The following is a 19,802-nucleotide window of genomic DNA, read 5'->3' as shown; positions in this document are numbered from 1 at the left end:
AAACACGGAATTTAGGTTCCTCAATTGTATAAAAATCTACGTCAGTCACACCAAAAATAGATCTGGGAATATATAGACACGCTATCTAGCTGGCTTATCTTATATAAATATTTTTTTTCAGCTTTTGAGTCAACCCCCCCCCCACAAAATTAACCCCCACACACAGCAGGCATGGCTGTATTGTATCTGAAATAAAAATATTTTAATTTCATAGATTTTTTTTGTGTGTTTTTTTTTTAGCCCAAGAATATAGACAACAAAAATAGCAGGCACATCAGAAGTTCTGGCATCGCATCAACAACTGAAATATGTTTATACTATAATGAAATATTTATCTGATTTTTACACAAAGGAAAACAAAACTATGAAAGAATTATCCGTTAACTAATTAGTGATTACATTTATGCATATCATTATTTAACTAATTTAAGTCATTCCACCGATCGTGCATTCGGGGGACCTTTATAAATCACCCCGATTATGTCTTGGCCGGCCACAGAGAATCCTTAGGTACTGATCACAATATTTCAATATATTGCAGTCTTGTTTATAAAGGGTTAAAAAATGGAAGCTATTGCGTTAAATGATTTATTTTGTCTTTCTCATAGTCAAAATGTACAAAGGATGAACGTTATAATAAGTTAATGATCACATCTTATTTGGTTCTAGTGGATTTGTAGCATTCGGTGTATCAGACACGTAACGTTGGACCCGGAATTCTGTTTATTTGTATAGAAGTGATTTTTTGTAGCTGTGGTTGATGCCTGGCACTGATCACTGAAGTGGGCATTTGGGCCCAACCCATGAAACTCATGAAGTAATAATAGCTTTTACTGCTGACGTCGCAGAATATATTACTCCTACAAGTCTTTACAGTGATGGAATGACACCAACGATGACCGTTACCAACACCCACCACGAACCACGACGTCAAGTTCTAAGTACAACCAAAGCCTTTGCAGGTGTGCCCTAGGCAAGCAAGCCAAGGAACCTGGACAAACATGTGTGTAGTATATATGGGTTGGTGTAATGTATGGGCTATAAGGCACCCATAGTCCACTAGTCTACATTTTGGGGGATCGAGCTCCTCTCGTCTTTGTGAGCAGATAAACGGCCAACATTGGAAGCCAAACATCTGCTATGGCAGCCCAGGAATGGAAAACATAAAATAAAAGACCACAAGTAATGCTAAACAATATACGATACACATCACAGCTACAGACACGTCGGAACTCCCTTTACATACAGAATATTTCCAGTTCATCATTGAAATACTATTGCTCACATAACTTTATACCTTGTACTTGTTTTTATTGCTGGCTCTAGAGTTCTTTATAAAATTCCTTGGCTGATTTGAAAAGGAAGTATAGATGTGCAATACAGGTAAAAATATTATTTATTAATAATAATTTTAAAAAGTTACAAGTATTTGGGTTTCGCAATATATATAAAGGGTTAAATTATCATTGGGGGGGAATGTATGAAAATGGAGAATTAAGACGCAACATCATCATAATCACTGATCATTTATTGTTTATTTCAAAATGATTTGCTGCGTATTTTTCTGGGATCCCCCGTGAAACTTGAAATGTATCTGTGAAGTCAGACCCACTCTCTGCTAACATTCTCACTACTGAAAAGTATTTTTTTTTCGGGATAAGTGAATAGAACCAGTTTCAAGTAAACGATACATAGGTGCCAACAGTCCCTATTTAGTCATGTCAGCAACTGTTGGGAGTGCAGTTTTGACTGGGGGAATGCCAGTTGCTCTTTATAGATCCAGAGATTATAAACTTTTTTTTAACATTATTTAGGGAAATTTATAGTATTCAAAGAAAAAGATGCATCAGATCACACTTTTCTTAAAAGCTCCCGCTCCCATTAGTAAATGTATCCAACTTATCACAGGGCAGGCGCGTATACGAAGGGTTAAATTCCATAATTGTGCTAAAGAAACACAATACAGACAGACAATAAATACCAGCCCTCTTGCACCACTGGTGAACCTGCTTTTAAGGGCTATACGTTTCATCGTATTATCAAAATGATAACTGAGGGTGATGGGAGTTGTAGTCCACAGGCTGATCTGCCCATTTTTGACTTCTTAAAAAAATAATGAAAATAAAGTATATTTAAATACATTCTTAAGCCTGCATACTTTGTATTAAGTATATGAAGTATATGAAGTATACTGTCAGATCCCACTCCTCCGTAGGACTTGAGCCGAGCAACACCTAACCAAAGTGCGACGGGGTTACGCAATACATCATCGCTGGAATCCTGGTGTCTTTTGAGATTTATTAACGAGTTCTGTAATTTTACCTCCTTAACGTCGGCACATCACTGTGGTGGGTTATTAAGGGGTTAATATTATTAAAGGGTTGATATTTTTGTTAAATCCCTTTTTATCAGGGTTTTACAAGCAGACCAGGCAGATGAAAGACCAGATCATAAAGCGTCGAGAAGCCCTGCGGTCAAAAACGTTAACGCAGCTATGCCAAAGTAAATCAATCCTAAAAATTATAGATTAAAAAACGGGGGTCTTATTAGTTCGAGTGGTCCCGTGGTCACTTCAATTACGAAACTCCCAGGTGTGTACTTTTGCACATTCTACGCCTAAACCACGTTTCGGACTAGTATCGGACTAAAAGTTGAATTATTTTTTTGACATATCATGTAAATAATGAAATACACACAAAATATCCAGATTTACATAAAAAAACATTGTTTTTATATTTGCTTAATTGAAACATGCGAAGCTAACCAGACACTGATTAGATGAATACAATCATTTTGTAAGCTGATCACAGAAGGGGGCCCAATGGTTTCAATGATAAAATTACCGTTCGGAATGTTAAACACGAACATTAGAATATAATGGTTCTATAATATATATAATAATAATTAGAATATATGGTTCATTTTTAATGTCGGATTATATTAAACAGCCATTGCTGTAGTATGGCAAGAAGTGAAGCGTCTGCCTTTAATCATTTTATTTTTTTGATATCTTGAAACTGGACAGTGGCTGGAGGCGCTCCGTGAATCATTAAAGTAACTTGAACTTTTTCAGTATATATTGCCTTAAACAGGGCCAGGCTGGGGATGATTGAGCTCCTCCGGCACTTTAAGGCAAGCGGCTGCCAAATGATGAATACGGCTGCGGGCTGGCACACGTTGCCGCTGAAGCAGCAGCATCTGTAAATATTTGGCCTGTCGGCCTCACCCAGGGATACGTGGAACTCGAGTGAGATTAGAAAGAGAACATTGTATCCGATAAGAAGCATGGGCTTGGTGCTCTTACTGTTACTGTATCTACTTTGTCACAATGAGCTTCATTCATGGTAAAAAGGCAACTCAAATTCGACTTTTTGGGAAATCAGTACAGGTTAAGAAATCTTAAAAGGGGATTTTGAACCACAGATTTGTTTGTTTTTCCTAACACAGAGCCGAACTGAATGCCAATGTGTATCTTGGAGCTTAGGATGGGACCCCAGGGTATGATTCCCTCCTTGGGCCTTGTGGGACCGGCACAGAGAATGGAACAGAAGGTAAGGAGCCAACAATGCTACATCGAGTCTCTGGTGCTACCCCATACACGAAGCCTTGAATAGCCTCCTCAAAAAAAAGTGGTAGAACTGGAGTGTCACTATATCCACTATAATCACGTCTCGTTCTTCCCATCCCCCTACAGAGCAACGTGCCACCGTCATGTACCCCGCTCTGTACTCTACATTGTGCTGCTTTGTTTCCCCTGGAAGACTCCTGTGCTTGGGATTTGTGCTTTGGGGCAGGTTGGCAAAGGGGCATAGAGCTTGCTGTTCCCATTCCCAGATTGTTCTAGTTTGTAGAATTTGTCCACTTTTAATTATTATTTGCAATTCCATATCCAGCTACTGTAGCCACGTATTAGCGCAGCATAAGTGATATGACTGTATCCTTTTTTGTGCTCCTTTATTATGAATGATATTAAACAGACCAGGGCCGCATGTTGCCCACACATCCAATGTTTCCACCAAAATAATATAGGTATCCCTGTGAAACAGAAAACGATAATATGTCTCTTTTTTTAAAAGTCTCGCACTGGATCCTTTACTGCCTCTTCCACCACTACGGCGCAGTATTAACCTTACTGCCTCCTTCATCTTTCAGAGCCATGTGCTTCTCCCCTGCAGAGACAATGGTTTCCTCCTTGTAGAGCCATGCGCTACTTCCCTCCACCCCGCAGATCCACATCCTCTCTCCTCCACCCTACAGAGCCGCCGGCTGCCTCCTTACCCCATGCAGAGCAACGTGCTACCTCCCTTTTTCTGCGGCAGACACATGGTGCCTGTTCCCCTCCCCACAGATACATGTGATAAATTCTACCCCTTACAGAGCAATCTGACTTCTTCTCCCTTAAGTCTTTAGTGAAAAAGGTGACCCATTCTGGGTCAACAAAGACAAAGATGCAGAGCCATGTGCCCCCCCCGCAGAGCCTTGTGCTGCCCCCATCCCCTGCTGTCTGCAGATCCCCCTAACAACCATGCAGCTATAATACAAATGTATTTTTATGGGAGAAACTAATAAGGTCACTTTGTTCCTGTCCTTTGGGTTTCTGTGCACGCTGACCGGATTTTCCATAAATCTCTCTACAAGTCAACTAAGTTCAAGGGGGAATCTGCAAAGCGGACACGGAAACTCGCACCAGAAATGGCGATGTGTTGGTCTACTAAGGGCCTCATTTGCTTCGAGTCCCAAATAATCTACTGCGTCTTTAGTATCTCACACATCTCTCTCTCTCTCCATTTGTAAAAGAATAAACACACATCGTTTCATTCTGTTCCTCTTATCCCAAAAATGACCCTCCCCAATGTCAGAACGTCATTTACCCTCCGCCGCACAATGAAACACACAAGCCGATGGACGATGTATCAAGATGTAGAACATAACGTTTCATGTAAACTTTTTCACAGTATGCCAGGTGCATAACCCTGATCCGATTTAACACTTCGCTTAGTCTATGGCTTTAACCCCTCCAGAGCCAGAGGGGAGCGTAACGCGTTGCTTGGTTGGTCACGTTTCGGCCCCGCAGCCTTGCAATGCGTTGGCCCTCCCCTCTGGCACCCAATGGGTTAAGTAATCTGATAAGAAATATCGAGGTACTTAAGATAGCTGCCAGTCTGTAGAGTAACTTCAGCATTCAGTTAAAAAATCTGAAAGAGGTGGGATGTATATATAGATATTTTCGGAAGGAAGAATTGTTTTTTTGGGTTTTTTTTTTGCGTTCTCTTAATCCTAGAATGATGTCGCTAGATCTATATTAATTACACGCCTATGTACATGATGCTTGAAGCTTATTTCACGATCCATTTTTACGTGCTGGGCATAGTACCAGTGATAAGAGTTGAATGTGACGTAAGGCGTATGTACAGTATGTTGTTTATCTTGGCCTCGACGCTCCGTTTTATCGGAACACAATATCCTGTTGGCCAACCACCCCTTGCTTCCATTGTCCGATTTCACTGCCTGATACGTGCCGTTGGCTTACAAAGCAGGAAGAAAAATACATGCATATGTTCGTCTGCAATACAAGCTTGATGGGCATGTATGTTTATTACATGCTGAATGTACTGCAGTTTAGCACACCTAGTTTTACGGTGCAGGTAATCCAATTCGCCTCCTTGGAGTGGGAATTCACACCAACCACCATGGTTTAGCCGAGAAGAGCCAGCTTGCGATAGTGTTACACCTTGGATTCGCTCTCTATGTTTGCCACGTCCCCGTTTCGCTCTGGCTGGTCTTCGTGGTTCTTCTCCGTGGCCTCGTTTTCCACGTCTGCGTGTTGGTTGAGCTTGCTGGAAACGGACCAGCTCAGGGGCATCTCTGCCCGGCTGAGTTTTTCGGCCAGCTCTTTGGCACTGCAAGACGGCGTGTTCGTCTCGTAAGTGTCGTGAAAGCTGTTGTAGTCAACTTCGTAAAAGCCATCCTCCAGCGTCAGGACCGGTGTGAACCGGTGGCCCCACAAGATTTCAGAAGTGACGTAGGAGCTCCGAGCTTGGCAGGTCATACCTGTATGAGAGAAACACAGTGCCTCGATGAGAATACAATCTACGTGTTCATTAAAGTTCCGCATCTATATATATATACAGTTTTATAATCCAATAACCAACTACAATATAAAATTCCAGATACACTAAAGAAGAAACACTGAAGACCAGGCCCAGACTGGCCATCAAGTCTGCTCAACCATTCTGCTGCCGGACCGGCAGATCTGGTGCTGTAGTGTGTGGCCGCTGGCAGGATAGGCCCGGCCGCCTCGTTATCGCCAGTCTGGCCCTGCTGAAGACTGTTACGAGACTCACTTGTTGACTCTTTAAATGAAGTGACCCTATTACAATAAACGTTTCAGGCCCGTATGAGTTCCTTACCTCATCAATAGAGCAGATAACAAGAGGCTATCAGATATATAATTGGAGGAACCACTGCCTTATCCTGAACATAGAACGGGGTCTTTATCAGGAGGCTCCCTAAAGCTCAAGCACCCACCATCTCCTGAGCCAGTGACTCCATAGATGGTGGGTGATGGATCCACACGGATGGAGAGCAGGTACTGCGGAGACTTTTACTAATGCGCTGAGTAGCTTTTTGGCCACGCTTACTGGCCAAGTTGTCACGATTTTCTCTTCTGGGAAATACTGCCATGTGCTTACAAAGGTTTTCAACACTTAATCTCAATCAATGTAATTAGAGATATATTGTATTTGCTGAACTATACAATAAGACCCACATCTATGCATTTGTTAGAAATGACAATTATCTATATAAGCAACACCAATAAGGAGACACTTTACTCCAACAGACCTTCACTTACACTAACGTGGAAACAATTAAATTATTAGCATTTGCCCCTAATTATTTATCGGGGGTATTACCTCTACGACTCAAAGCCTATTACATTATTATATTATTATTCATGCACCGGACAGCACACTGAACACAGCTATCAGGCTCGATTCTGCCTTTCGTTGGGGTAATTTATGCTAAATCTTTTTTTTCTGTCTGGATCTGCTGGCTGAACCTGAAACAGACCTGCAGAAAACTGCAAAATACATGAAAAAAAAGCTCCAAACAGCTTGTCCCACCTCCCACAAGAAGCACCATCTGATATCGCATTTTCCCGAGAAAGGGGATGGAAAAAGGAGTCAGTTCTCAAAAGCACGACGATACATAATTAAGAGCAGACAGAAGCGCTGTTTTGTAACAAAACCCCCGTAAAAATCAGAAATATTAGGAATGGAGGAGGCAGAGACTTTTTGCTCCGTGTCTAAGTGGTTAAGTATAATTTGGAACATTATTGGGAAAATTAACCTCATGTTAACCTTTTTGTAGTAGATTATTAAATATGCCTTTATCAGGCTAGCACAGTACTTCTGACCACAGACCAAGAGATAAAAATACATCATTTGGAGGCTGGAAACAGGGAATATCTGGCCATCCTCACCTAAACGGCGGGACAGGTCACGGCGATCGGTTCAAAAACCAAGCAGCCCCAAACCAAGTACTCCTTCTAAATATTAATATTCCTCTGAGCATTTCTTCGCTCGTGATGAATGTTTGTTATTAAGAAGTACATTTTTTGGCTCACCAGTCTGTCCTATAGAGTTAGAACATTCCGAGTAGATCTGATGGATTTGTTACAGAATATGCCCATTAGCAAGTCCACCTCTTTGCGATGCAAATAACATGGTACGAAAATCAATACATTTGCTTATTCTTCGCCTCCCCCTGGGGATTTCTAAATGTAATTTTGATCTTGGCGATGCCACAGGCGTATTCACAGAATCCACACAAATCATCTTCTTTGTGTAATATAATTGATACACAAAAAATTGAAAGATTTATGATTTTTTAGCATAGTACGCTTAAAATTCATAATTATATAGAAGATAAACCTTAACGGAACGGTCACATTTTTTTTCTCAGGGATCGGTGAATCAAATGTACCCAGAGAAGTGGTGAAAGGGTTAACTTTTCATTCATTAGGAATAGCCATGTAAAAAAAAAAACAAACACAAAATGCCTTAGATGATGATATAGCGCTAATTCAAGAAAAGAAATATCATATGGATAGGCACATGGATACATTAATTAAAATGCAGAAAAAATTTACTATTACTTAAAATAGCAATTATTCACATCTATATTCACACTCTTGGCTCCTGATCATTAAATTGAATAAAATATGAGGACCCTGAAATCTACCAATTTACATCTACGCACAGACACACACGTATATATATATCTATATCTATATATATATATACATATATATATATATATATATACCGTATATATATATACCGTATATATATATACTGTGTATATATATATACTGTATATATATATGCAGTACCATGTACAGTGGATCTTTGAATAGCCTTATTCATCCTTCTTGGATTCTACACATAGTTTCCTACAATATTGCCAGCAATAATAGTGGATTAAAGAGGTGGATTATTTTTTTTAATATATTTTATAATATTTTGCTTATTTAAATATTATTATTATGTTAATTATATGTTATATATCTTTTTTTTTTTACCTTACTGAGAGGGTGGTAGATAAATGAAACAGCCTCCCAGCAGATGTGGTAGAGATTAATACAGCGAGGGTATTTAAACATGAATGGGACGGGCATACGGCTCCCGAATCTAAGACGAGACCAACGACTGATTGAGAGTCTTTACAGCAGAAAAACACAGCAGAAGGGGTCTGATTTGCTGCCATTTTTATATGCTTACATTATATATACATTTTGTTATATACTGAACATATATATTCATTTTCATCTCCTGGTTCCTAATCACTTTGGATGTTTTCCACTGTCCGTAACGCTCAAACTGCATCCCACCAGCGATAACCCTAAAGGGATAGTAAAGTCTGAAGCCTCTTTTCCCGGAAACTGACCCTTGAGGCTTCCATATTTCAGAAACATTTCTTTGAAATGTAACTGTTTAAACACTCTCAGAAATAAGATGTGCGTTGTATGATACTAAACCGTGTAAAAGGGAGACAAAATCTTTTTATAACCTAAAGGGTATTTTTTTTTACCCTTGTAGCACAAAAATGATGGCTGGTACAGTAGCGTTATACGGAGTATGCCCATCATCACTTATTTTAAATAAAACATTTGTTTTACTAAATGACCGTCATTTTTTTTTTTGGTCACGAGGGGCTTTACATAAAAATTGACTTATGGTCACACGGAGGGTTAAAGAATGGGATCAGCAATACAAGATGTCTTAAAGATACATGGGAGGCACTATTGGACAGCAGCCTGGGGGGTTTACATTATCTGTTAGTTTGATTATAAGAAGACCCTAAAAATTGGAATATTACCGGTAATTTATTAAAAAAAAAAAAAAAGCTACCCTATAGAAAAAAGTTTTAATAGTAAACATTAATTCACATGTAAGCTATTTTTTTCATATTTAATAAAAACTATGATTGAGAAAAATTATTTTTTTATTTCCTTTTATTTAACCAACCTACCCCATAGTTATGCACATCTGCCCCATGACTTGCTACTCTGCCCCCCAGATATGCCTTATACCCCCTATCTGCCACCCAGATATGCCTTATACCCCCTAAATGCCACTCTTCCCCCAGATATACCACTCTGTCCCCTTGATATGCCTTATACCCCCTATATGCCACTCTGCCCCCAGATATGCCTCATACCCCCCTATATGCCACTGTCTCCCTGATATGCCACTCTGCCCCCTGATATGCCTTATAGCCCCTATGTGGCACTCTACCCCCCAGATATGGCTTATACCCCCCTATTTACCACTCTACCCGCAGATATGCCTTATCCCCCTATTTGTCAATCTGCCTTCCTGATATGCCTTATACACCCCTGTATGCCCCCCAACTTACCAATGCATCCCTAGACACGCCAACGCTCCGTCATAGAAGCCCCGGCAGAAGAACCGGCAGCAGCGGAGGTTGTCTACGCGCATCGTGCAGACGTTCACCGGCTGCCAGAGAGAAAGATCCATGTCCCCTGCAGCGCTGCGGGGGATCTGGATCTTAGTCTTGTAGTCAGACCTCTATTTAAGGTCTGATTATAAGATCACCTCGAATATGAGACATATTTCCTCTGAAAAAAAACCTTGTCTTATAATCGAGCAAATACGGTATGTGGCAAGTATGGAGCCCTACCTGCCACCGGCTCACCAGGCATCTGCCCGGAGTGCCAGATATCATGCCCGAGCCCATAGACTTCCATTGTCGAGGAGACATACTTTACATGAATAATACCGCATGATGCTTAATTTGAATTAATGGTTATGAAGTTCCATAGCTGAAAAGTCTCTCGGCAGATTGAGACAGATCTCTCTACTTCTTGTAACTGTTAAATAATTATGTAACACCGACAATGCAATCCATCCTATTACTGTATTTGACATTGTTTTGTTCAACTGCACGCCAGCAGTTTACGATGTCTCGGGTGAAGCGAAGCTTGGAGTACTTCCCTACAGGATGATTACGTGTTCATGTATCCTTTACCCTGGGGAATCGGAGATGATTTAGTGAGGTTCTTAAATGGCGCAGCAAAACCCGACTCTGGACCAAATTGGTAAATTGTTTGTGGTTCATTCAGCTATGGTGAACACGATTGCTTCTCTACATGTTCGGGTCAATGATGGATGACAAAGCTGGGTGCGGAGGCATTAGAAGCAGGAAAAGAGGAGGTTCTGCCCTGGTCAGACCTCACCTAGAGTATTGTGTACAGTTATGGAGACCCCATCTTCAGAAGGTTATAAATATTCCATCGGGGGAGGGGCTGGCAGGTATAGATGAGTGGCCCCCCGGCCATGTGCTCCCCGTTATATACCCACTCACATACACATGTACTCACTATAACACATACTCACTCACGCTAACAAACACACATAAACACTCACGCTAACACTTACACATACTTACATTAACACACACGCTAACACTCGCATCCACATTCCCTCTCATACAATTACACAGTTACACTAAAGCATACTCACTCCATCACACATCGCACCTCGCACCTCACATCTCACACTTCACACTGCAGTCTAGCCACATATAACATCGCAATACGTGAAGACTGAAGATTTTTGGACCTCCCAAAACATTTTGTTGAAATCCCTGATGGCGACAGTTCCCATTTAAGGCAAAACCAGTTTTCCCACCTCATTTGCTATTCTTTTATGTCATTTGTGGAATTTCCCTGATCGTCTTTTGAACCTGTTGTTCTGCAGCTGTTGTTAGTGTCAACTTGGCCCGTTACCAAAATGTATTATGCAAAGTTTGTTTTTCCGCAGTACCGACATGATCTACCTGTATCGTTTTTTTGTTGTCTTTGTGACACTAACTCATTCGCTTGTACATTGCCCATGGGCTTCTCTTTTGGCAGAATTTAACAAAAAATTCCCCTGTGTAAAAAAAAATAAATATTTCAGGCCTAGCAGCTGTTCGCGGTTAACATGCTGACTCAAATTATTTGGACTTTCCTTTTACAACGAAAGATGTCTTATGATAATAATAAAGACTTTAATACGTATATTAAGCATAAAACTGGAGATTTGCTAGGTGCGATTAGTGGACAGGAAGTAGGTGGTAGTGGGCGGGGATTAAGCAGGAAGTTGGCAGAACATGGGTAGGTAGTTGGTGACCAAACCACTGTTCACCTGCTCCGAGACTTCCTCTGGGACAAACCCAGATATTGTTTATCATGTTTATATTTCTGAATGAATATACATTATACATACATATTACAAAAGCCTTCCCCATTTTATACAGAGAGTAAAGGTGATGAGAGTTGCAGCATATTCGCTATTGTTAAGTTAGTTATTTATTGCATATGTTCAAGGAAAGGAATAAAAAACAGTTTAACTGAAATGATTAATCACCCCTTTGAAATGTATGATTTACTTTTATGAATGGGGTAAGATGAAGGGGTATACAAAATAAAATAATGAGAGAGTAGGAGAAAGGGGAGAGGAGAGAGAGAGAGAGAGAGGGGAGAGAGGAGAGAAAGAGAGAGAGAGAGAGAGAGAAGAGAGATAGAGGAGAGGGAGAGAGAGAGAGAGAGAAAGAGAGATGAGCAAGGAGAGAGAAAGGAGAGAGAAAGACAGAGAGAGAAAGGAGAGAGAAAGGAGAGAGAGAGAGAGGAGAGAGAGCTATATCAGTGTCAGAGCAATCAACATCTCAGAGATATGAAGCAACATCCAATCTTAAAAATTGTACGTTACATCTAATACACTATATCTTTGAGCTTTCCTAACTTTGCCATGATGTCATATCGTGATGTCATGCACAATCCACAGACCATTATTCTGCCAATTTCATGTATTTGTTTTGAATTACTGTTTGTAAAAGCAAAAATACTTTAAATATCTTTCACTAAAGAATTGGCAAATAATATGGACACCCAAACATATTTTTCAAAATACAAATGAAAACAATTTTTCTTGTGTGTTAGTGAGCTAGAAAATGTTTTTTTTTTACGGTTATCATTTGGTTTCACAATTCTTTTCTGGTATAAAAACGTTTCAGCGTGTTGACTGCAGCTCTGGCTGCCATACCTCGATCCTTTACGTTTCACAAGGACGACATGGCAGTGGTAATTAAAATATACCGTCTGGGATGACAGGTTGATGGATCCTGGCCTTAATGTCGTTTGAAACCAACCCTGAGATTTGGAAAACATCTGCTACCGTTTTGTTTTAAGATGTACCTCGAGCCTGGCAGCGGGAAACGTTGGAAATCTCCCAGTCTCGCATTTTTATTTGACGCCGCTGGGAGGAGGACTGTATCGGCTGATGGAGGAAATGTGTGCAGAATGTAGCTGAAGCTCCATCTACCAATATTGCATCTTAATGACATAAGATGACAGTTTAAACCGCTTGGCTTTGGAGGCTGTCCAAATTCTGCTATCCAGTTCTCCGACACACACAATCAGACCTACGTTGCAGACGTAAATCTGGAGAAAAGCTAAATTAATATTTCTCCAGGTGCCAGTAATCTTGTATGGTAATTTATGTGACAACAGCCAACATACATGAAGTAGGGACGCCATTAGGCGGTGTAACGGGACCGACCTGGCTCCCAGTCCCATGAGTCTACTTTTCTCTATATCTGCATACTGATTATTTCTCCCCATTATCTCTTCTCTCGTCTATTGTTTAGTTGCTGATTGTTGTTGATTGGTTCAGAGAGCCTTTGTAAGTGTAGGGGTTGTGGGAGAAAGGGCATAACTTCAGGAACGGGAATTGATTCGCTGATACTGGCTTTCACAGCTTTCGTCAGGTTAATGTTTAAATTAAATACCTCCAAGACAATTGCACAGATAGCTAGTTTTAATTGGTGAATTTAGGTCACAGCCCAGAAAAAAACCCAGAATAAAAAAAAATGAAAATATTAAGTGTTTACCTGTAGCTTCTACCATGCCTTCCAGAATGACCACAATCTCCAAATCTTCCTTTGGTAGTTGAGCTTTTGATATATCCCAGAAGGGACTGTGTTGGTTGATTTCATGGCTAATGATTAGCGGGGACACCAAAAAAAGTCGATCATCCCCAGTATCATATCCAACATTGATATCTGTCTGGTTCAATGGTATAAACTCCCCCTCTTTTGTCTGTTTGGATTTGATTAGCTTGGCTCTTATTGATGCCTCCACGATGTGCGAGTTTCTAAGGTCCCCCACTCGGAACATCAGACAGAGTTTCCCATCCCGCATGGACACGACAGCATTGGTAGAGAAGACCAACGTCTCTGCCCTCTTCTTAGGTTGCGATATCTTTACAAACATGCAGCCAACCATAAAGGCGTTCACAATCGACCCTAAAACGGACTGGACCAAAAGAAGTATGATTCCCTCGGGACACTTGTCTGTGATAACTCTATACCCGTATCCAATAGTGGTCTCGGTTTCTATGGAGAATAAAAAAGCCGATACAAATCCGTTAAGGTTGTCCACACAGGGACTCCATGTTTTATCTCCTATATGGTCCAGATCCCCTCGTATATAAGCTATAAGCCACCATATCATCCCAAAGAATAACCAAGTTGCTGTATACACCATGACAAATATCAGCAGGTTGAATCTCCACTTCAGATCCACCAAAGTGGTAAAAATATCACTTAGGTAGCGATACGTCTCTCTGACGTTCCCATGGTGGACGTTGCATTTCCCATCCTTGCGGACGTATCTCTGGATTTTCCGTTTGGAACACTTTTGCTTTACCAGGTCTTCTCGGGCTTGCTTTGGCAGCTTCGGCTGCCGTATAGAAATGGGACTCTCCACGTCCTGCTCCATCTGCCTTATTCTCGTCTGAGAAGCTGTCAACATTAAGCAGAAAAAGGTAAAATGTAAAAAAATATACCGTATTTGCTCGATTATAAGACGACCCTGATTATAAGACGACCCCCCAAAATCTAAATATTAATTTAGGAAAAAAACAAAAAGCCTGAATATAAGACTACCCTATAGGAAAAAAAGTTTTACTAGTAAATATTAATTCATGTAAACAATATTTTCATATTTAATAAAAGCTATGATTGAGAAAAATATATATTTTTTTATTTCCTTTTATTTGCCAACCTGCCCCCCCAGTTATGCACATCTGCCCCCAGGGTTGCCACTCTGCCCCCAGAAATGCCTTATACCCCCTATTTGCCACTCTGCCCCATGATATGCCTTTTAATCCCCTATATGCCAGAGTGGCATATAGGGGGTTAAAAGGCATATCATGGGGCAGAGTGGCATATAGGGGGTTAAAAGGCATTTCTGGAGATATATATATAACTGCTAACAGCAATCACACCCCTATCAAGCCAAGGCAGCCAGTACATGCTGGAACCTAGGATGATAGGAGTGTGAGTACAGCCTCCCTATGCCATGCTACCACCACCACCCTTACACATCCATACTAACACACACTCATTCACAAACATTTAAATACTCATTCATTCCATTAATCACATATACACACACACGCTCAAACCCCCCAGCCCCCCACCCCCTTACCTGAACTGCTGATCTCTCACTCAAGACTTCTGCAGGGGCCCGCTGTGCGTGCAACTTCTCTGGCCCCGCCCTCAGAGGAAGGAGGGGGGAGGCAGAGTTTTGTGACACGCTGCTAGCTTCTTGTTCTCCTGCTGCTCGCGACCAAAGCCCGGTAAGTAGCATGGCCCCACCGGACATTTTGAGGTCTGATTAGTAGACGACCTCGATTATAAGACGAGGGGTATTTTTCAGAGCATTTGCTCTGAAAAAAACCTCGTCTTATAATCGAGCAAATACGGTATATAACAAGCAGTGTACTAACCTCTGAACTTGCATTATGGATTATAATATTAAATTTAAATATTTAGGATTTTTTTTTTGCATCAATGCCCCTTTTATTATTTTCCTATTGCTACATTACATTTATATGTAAAATTCATTAATTTAAATATATTTCAAAATATTTGATTACTGCTCTATATATATCTGTAAAGGTTGTGTTTGTCTTGTATGAACTTCAGTTCGTATCAAGGGGATCTAGACACATTTTTACGGCAGCATTAGCTTAATTGAACTTAATTATCTTATTACTTGGATCTGAATTGGCTGTCCGGAGGTTTGCGTTAAGCAGTGATTATTAATTGAAAATAGCATTCATTGTAAGAAATGTCTTTCTTTGATCAATTAGAGCATGATACTTGGGGCTTGAATTGCTGACAGGTGAGGAACAAAGAGCTCTTCCTTCCAAGGTCAAGAACCAAGAGGAGCGAATGAATAGGGCCCGATAACTCCCATACATTTGTAAAAATTATGTTCATGTTATATTTTCTAGTGGGTATTGTCGGCCCCAAGAAGGTAGCTGCTCTTTGTCATTTTCTTTTGACATGGCCACTCGTATATTGAAATTGCAGGCATTCATTAACTGCCTTCAAAGACCTGTCATTGTAATTAATTGTCCACGGATAACCTTGAGAAGGCAGGTGCAGGGTGCAACTAATTATTCTGCATAATTATAGTAAGGTGGGATAATCCACCTTCATCAAAAAAAACGGAGTAGCTAACAGTTTGCCCCTGTTGTCACATAGATCCTAGAAGCAAACCATGATCATCTAGATGTCTCCACAGCAAAGATAGGAGAAGCAGTCTGTCTAAGGGATCCGTGTGTCTTTAATGATGGTGATAGAAGTCAATGTAGTACATTAGAGACTTCTGACTATGAGAACACTTCTTATCTGCATATCCCCTACCTCCCAACTGTCCCTCTTCACCCAAATTCACGTGTCCCTCTTTTCTAAGAGCTCAGAATGTTTGCTGGGTATAAGTATTTCACAGAAACACATAATTTGACAGCAGATTAGAACCTTATGGCCAATCAAGCCTCCATAAATCTTCACCCACTTGCCATACCGGTAACCACGCTCCTTAGAACAAATGTGTTCCTCTTAGACTGTTTGAAATGTTGGAGAATATCATACCTCTCAACCAGGGTTGCCACGTTTGGCCAAGTTTTTTCCTGGACACTCTTTGAGAGGTCAGCTCTGTCCCCACCCCATGTTGGACGTTGTCCCTCTCTCGACATGTGTTCCAGGCCCTTCTAAGTGTGGTACTCATCCACTTTGACTTGTCTAAAGGCTGCTCTGCTCCTCCACCCCGAGAATGCGGACTAATATCGCTACAGGATCAACATTCCCCAGATCACATCATTTTTCTGGAACCGTCAGGGTGAAACCTAGACAGGTGACAATGCTACTCTCGACATTTCAAATGGCCCAATAGGTACACTTTTGCTTTAAGCAGTGTGGCCATGAGGTAGGACTTTATCACAACCTTCTCAAAGGTTGTGACCTATTGGTGGCTTATATTTGTGAGCTGTTTGTAAGTAGAAGACAAAATTACGCCTACACAATTTATAACATTAACACAATTATAGGGTTGTAGAACACTATGATAGACTAATGTCCATCAAACATGCTGAGCTCCTAGAAAATAGGGACAGGTGAAGAAAGAGGGACAGAGAGACCTGGGTCAAAAAGATGTCCTAAAGAAGGACACTTGGGAAGTATGAGTTATTTGTCAGCAGACTATAATGTACTGCATTGACCTTTGTGGTTCTACCACCATCTCTAAAGTTTTTTACTGCTGTCTTGCTACTGAGAAACACATACTTGAGATTAGGAAAGTCATAAAGTATTTTATCGTTAATGCCTCACATTCATTCCCTGCGGTGTGAAGATAATCGGGTTAGTTATTAACAGCTGAGCGATAATCAGAACCTATAACTGACCTGCTGGTGCTTGCAGACACTCAATCAACCAGGGGGTAGAGCGGCAGCCTGGCTCATTAGAAGAGAACTGTTAGAAAAGCTTCATTACTTGACTCGCAATTCTCTAGAACTGAATTTTGATTGGTTCCAGGTACATCTTAACCTCAGACATTTCTGACAGATCGCGGGTGGCTGATTCTGTAATTAACAGGAAATTAAGTCAGTAAAAGTGCTATGGATGCAGAGGTGGAAAAACTTGGTTTTCTCTTAGATTCAGGCGCCATATGCCTATCCCGTGCATGTTTAAGTCCCCTCACTGTATTACCCTCTACAGCTTCTGTTCCACTTGTTCGCCTCTGACTTTCTAGTTTAGAGAGAGTTTAGATTAACCTCTCCAACATCAAGGGAGCAGGAGGTCCGTATCATGGTTCCTTGCGAAGCGTGCCGACTACTGATGCTGAGCGCGGGGATATTATGTCATATCCTGGTGCTCAGCACTGAAGCCGTGCCTACTACCAGATGTAGAAGCACTCAGACCCAGAAGGCCTTGTCAATGGAGACAAAGACAGAAGAAGAAGGAGAGGAAGAAGAAGGAGAGGAAGAGTAGCTGCAGGAAAATTATTATTATTATTATTATTGACAGACTAAGACAAACCGATACATTAGGTGGATCGGCTCGGCTCGCAAGTTTACAATCTTGAAGGAATGGGGTGACAAACATAAGGCACAGAGAAAGGGTGAGAGGTAGTGTGGTGGTTGTATCAATGAAGTAGGTTATGGTGCAGTTTCTCTGAAGAAGTGAGTTTTGAGAAGTTTCTTGAATGTCGGGAGGGAGTGTGAAAGCTGAAGGTTCCTTGGGAGTAGATTCCAGAGATATGGGGCAGCTCGAGTAAATTCTTGTAGACGGGAAAAGGAAGAGGTGATAAGTGAGGAGGAGAGCCTTAGCCCATGGGAAGAACGTAGGGATCGAGTAGGAGAGTATTTGCTTGTGAGAGCAGAAATGTATGGAGGAGCAGTGTTATGGGGGGCAGTGTTATGGGGGGTATTATTGGGGGCAGTGTTATGGAGGAGCAGTGTAATGGGCCTTATATGTTCGTACCAGCATTTTGTCCTGTCAATGTCTGGCTGCGTATATAGTGATGGAAGGTGTGCTTTATCACTGTCAGTGTCCGGTTCCGTATATAGTGGATATGAATACAGCTTTGATGAAATCATTGATCAATTTGTAAAAATGGAGGATGTAAATCAATTCACCTTTGCAGAGTATTTGGCCCCAAATACTCAAGATACCCCACCAGGTACGTAACTAACTAACTAACTAACTAACTAATGTAACTAGCAGTGTTTCAATTGGGAATTTCAAAGAAACAGTTTGCCTTTCCTGAAAAATAAATTTGGGGATGACCTCTTTCACACAAAGGTATACCTTGAAGGTCCTGTAAATGCTCTCCTTATAACATATACCTATTACACGCATGTTTACTTTTGATTAAATCATCTTTTAGAAGGTAAACAAATGAATAATAAAAAAAAAATCGCCTGCAGCAGAATGAAAGGGCAGCAATTAGCCGCTTTACATTTGGCAGATGTTGTGTGGAAATATTGTTGGGAACACACTGTACCTTTTGAAAATGCAAATACGATTGGATCGGTAGGTGTGTGTAAATTTAGCGAAGTTCAATTAGTTTTTTTAATATTAATTAACCATGACACGCCGGGAATGGGAACAGGTAACAGTGTTTCAGTTCAGAAGCTATGCGTCAGGCTGTAGTCTACAAACAGACGGCCTTAGAACTGCAGATATTTATCTGATTAGAACTTGCGAATTTCCTGAATAGCTAATAGTCTCTGTTATTAAAGGGCTGGGACAATAAAACATGCAATAACATTACCTGGCAACTAATAACGGCCTGTTTTACGCCTGGACTGACACGGGTATCCATCTGTAACAGACATTGCTTTCCGCAACCTGCGATTTACGGATTTCAGTGACATGAGCAATGGTTAATGGGGGGGAAAAAGAAGGTAACCAGGGCGAGATGAACATTCAGTCCTTTCAATCAACAAATCACGTTTTTATTATAAGGAAATGGCTTGTGAAAAATGCGCCTTTGGGGAGTAGTCTGAAATAATTGTCCATATATATATATATATATTTATATAGATATATATAATTGTCCATGGTTCTATAACTAAGAAAACTTTTTGTCATAGCTGCCCACAATCACAAATATGCCAGGATAGTCCTGACACCCAGGTTGATGGCAGTCCACTTATGCAAATGTGCTAAAGATGAGATGGGATAACAATTCAATCATTCACGACTGTAAAGCTCTCCTACGGACGGCGGCCACAGAGGAGGGCAGCACCCGATGTAAATACGTCCCTGATGACATCATGGTCTTAACAAACACTAATGGTAAATGTTTTTTTTTTATTATGAATTTTAAATAAATACACGTTCAAGTTGCTTTTTTTCCCAAGTACCTAAATGAGGAAGCC

General features: G+C 40.8%; 1 protein-coding gene across 1 annotated transcript; it reads right to left on the bottom strand.

Moving 5' to 3' along the window:
- Positions 1 to 5,212: 5,212 nt before the first annotated feature.
- KCNJ6 (potassium inwardly rectifying channel subfamily J member 6) lies at positions 5,213 to 17,475 on the bottom strand. The gene is made up of 3 exons (XM_053456223.1): positions 17,322 to 17,475; positions 13,459 to 14,370; positions 5,213 to 6,051 (listed from the first exon to the last, which is right to left on the bottom strand). The coding sequence occupies exons 2-3, from the start codon at positions 14,345 to 14,347 to the stop codon at positions 5,726 to 5,728; spliced, it is 1,215 nt and encodes a 404-aa protein (XP_053312198.1). The 5' UTR covers positions 14,348 to 14,370; positions 17,322 to 17,475; the 3' UTR covers positions 5,213 to 5,725.
- Positions 17,476 to 19,802: the final 2,327 nt, after the last annotated feature.

The sequence above is a fragment of the Spea bombifrons genome, chromosome 2 (assembly GCF_027358695.1).
Source record: "Spea bombifrons isolate aSpeBom1 chromosome 2, aSpeBom1.2.pri, whole genome shotgun sequence".
NCBI lineage: Eukaryota > Metazoa > Chordata > Amphibia > Anura > Pelobatidae > Spea > Spea bombifrons.
This window is presented reverse-complemented; position numbering and strand designations above follow the sequence as displayed.

What these genes read in the sequence shown, in the direction of transcription:
- KCNJ6 (XM_053456223.1), bottom strand. Translation starts at nt 14,347, where the DNA reads ATGGAGCAGGACGTGGAGAGTCCCATTTCTATACGGCAGCCGAAGCTG. An exon ending in AGGCATGGTAGAAGCTACAG is followed by an intron (nt 6,052 to 13,458) that starts GTAAACACTTAA and finishes TCTCTCATACAG; the next exon opens with GTATGACCTGCCAAGCTCGG.